Source organism: Carlito syrichta, unplaced genomic scaffold (assembly GCF_000164805.1).
Source record: "Carlito syrichta isolate Samal-C Ts95f unplaced genomic scaffold, Tarsius_syrichta-2.0.1 Scaffold315802, whole genome shotgun sequence".
Classification (NCBI taxonomy): domain Eukaryota; kingdom Metazoa; phylum Chordata; class Mammalia; order Primates; family Tarsiidae; genus Carlito; species Carlito syrichta.
Genome location: NW_007259898.1, coordinates 70,887 through 73,051, shown reverse-complemented (window position 1 = coordinate 73,051; position 2,165 = coordinate 70,887). Strand labels below are relative to the sequence as shown.

Below are 2,165 nucleotides of genomic sequence, written 5' to 3'. Positions count from 1 at the left end.
GTGAGACTCCAACTCAAAAAAAAAAAAAAAAAAATTGTCAGGTTCAGTGGTTCACCTGTAATCCCAGCACTTTGAGAGGCCGAGATGAGTGGTTTGCCTGACCCCATGGATTCGAGACCAGCCCGGGCAACTTGGCAAGACCTCATCTCTACAATAAATTTTTAAAAAAATAGCTGGGCATGGTAGCATGTGTCTGTAGTCTGTACTTGGAAGACTGAGGCAGAAGATTGTTGGAGCCCAGCAGGTTGACACTAGGGTGGCCATGAATATGTCATTGCACTCCAGCCTGGGCAACAGAGACTCCAACTCAAAAAAAAAAAGTATATGTGTATATGTAAATGTACACACACACACACACACACACAAATGAGTGATGAATGTGGGAAAATGTTTACTTCTGGAAAATCCAGGAAAAAAGCATACATAAATTCTTCATACTATTCTTACAACTTTCTGGTATGTATGAAATTATCTGCAAGTAAAGGGATACTGATAGCCCTTGTGAGCCCTGATCCCACCTGCAATGCTAAGCCCAGGCCTTACCAAGCTGCTGCTGGCCTTCCCTGCATGGGCCTCCATCTGCTGCCAGTATTTCTTGGATTCCTGAACGATGTCTTCATGGGTCATGCCTGGGAAGGGCAGGGGGCAGAGCAGACACAGGTGTCCCTGAAGGGGCTCAGCAAGGAGAGAGGTGGGGGCTCTTCAAGGTGCCGGTGTCACCTGAGGCCCAGGTAGAGGAGCCCCCTTTCCCAGTTAGGCCCTACCATAGTAAGACATGGGGTGTAGGGGAACCACTTTGCTCATTTGTAAAATGGAAACAAAGGCCTGCTCCGAGTCCAGCAAGTGAGAATTAAATGCAGCCAAGAGTAAGAAAACACAGTAGAAAGACTATTCTACTCCCACTCCAGTGTCCCTGTCTCTTGGGCCAGTTGCTCAGTACTCTTCCTTGACTCCCAGCCTCCCTTAGTGGGGCCTCAAGTCTGCCTCCTATCTGGCAGCCTCTGGACCGCTGGTTCCCAGGGCTCTGTGTTCTACCTGGCTCACCAGCTCACTGAGAGACCATGACTCTTCACTGCCAGTCCCCAAAAGGCAAATATTCCAGCTCTGTGGTCTGGACCCTCCCAATCTGATTTCCACCAGTCTGTGACTATTGTCATTGAGCACAACCGTTGAGGTCAGTGCCTATTCCATGAAGCCTGCCCTCCTCCCAACTTCCTCCATCTTCCTAGCCTTTCTCACAACTGATTCTGCTTTCTTTTCTTTTTTTTTGAGTAGGAGTCTCATTTTGTCGCCCAGGCTGGAGTGCAGTGGCATGCTCATGGCCATTGCAGTCACGACCTGCTGGGCTCAGGTGATCCTTCTGCTTCAGCCTTCCAAGTAGTTGGAACCACAGATATGTGCTACCATACCTGGCTAATTTTTTTTTTTTTTTTTTTGAGGTGGAGTCTCACTCTGTCGCCCAGACTGGAGTGCAGTGGCCGCTCCCGGCCACCGCAGCCTCGATCTGCTGGGCTCCGGCGATCCTTCCGCCTCAGCCCTCCCGAGTAGCCGGAATTACAGGCATGCGCCACGCCCGGCTGATTTTTTGATTTATTGTAGAGATGAGGTCTCGCTGCCCAGGCGGGTCTCGAACCCGCGGGCTCAGGCCATCCACTCACCTCAGCCTCCCAAAGGCGCGGGATTACAGGCTGAGCCACCGAGCCCGGCTGCAAGATATTTCTGCTCAAGATAATTCTCATTGACTTGGGGAAGTAATGCCATAGGGGATAAAGGTTTTGATATTTTTGGAAAACTATCCTAACCTTTGCTACCTCTCTTCTGACAAGAGTAGATGTGAAAAACGCTATCAACTGAAAAATACGTCTACCAGGCCAACTCTCCAGGATATTTCTATTCTTAGATATTGTAAGATTTGGAGAGCAGTGAGTTAGAGACTGGGAAAGAATTTTAGAATGTCAGGGATTACAACAGAGCTGGACATCCCTTCCTCCCCACATTAAGCATCACCAACTGAAAAAATTAATGATGAGTCATTCATTTACAGAAAAAAAGAAAAAAGAAAAAACACAAGAAACTTGAATTATGTCATTCTCATTCACCTAATTACTTTGTTTTTTTCTTGTTTTTTTTTTTTTTTTTTTTGAGTTAGAGTCTCACTCTGTCAG

The 2,165-nt window shown here is 47.3% G+C and overlaps 1 protein-coding gene across 2 annotated transcripts in view; it reads right to left on the bottom strand.

The window, feature by feature from the left end:
• ZC3H7B (zinc finger CCCH-type containing 7B) overlaps positions 1–2,165 on the bottom strand; it is a 43,881-nt gene that overhangs the window by 8,163 nt on the left and 33,553 nt on the right. For both annotated transcript variants that reach the window (XM_008073268.2, XM_008073269.2), the window contains one exon: positions 544–629. In XM_008073268.2, the coding sequence (XP_008071459.1) occupies positions 544–629 (86 nt within the window). The remainder of the gene's footprint in view (positions 1–543; positions 630–2,165) is intronic.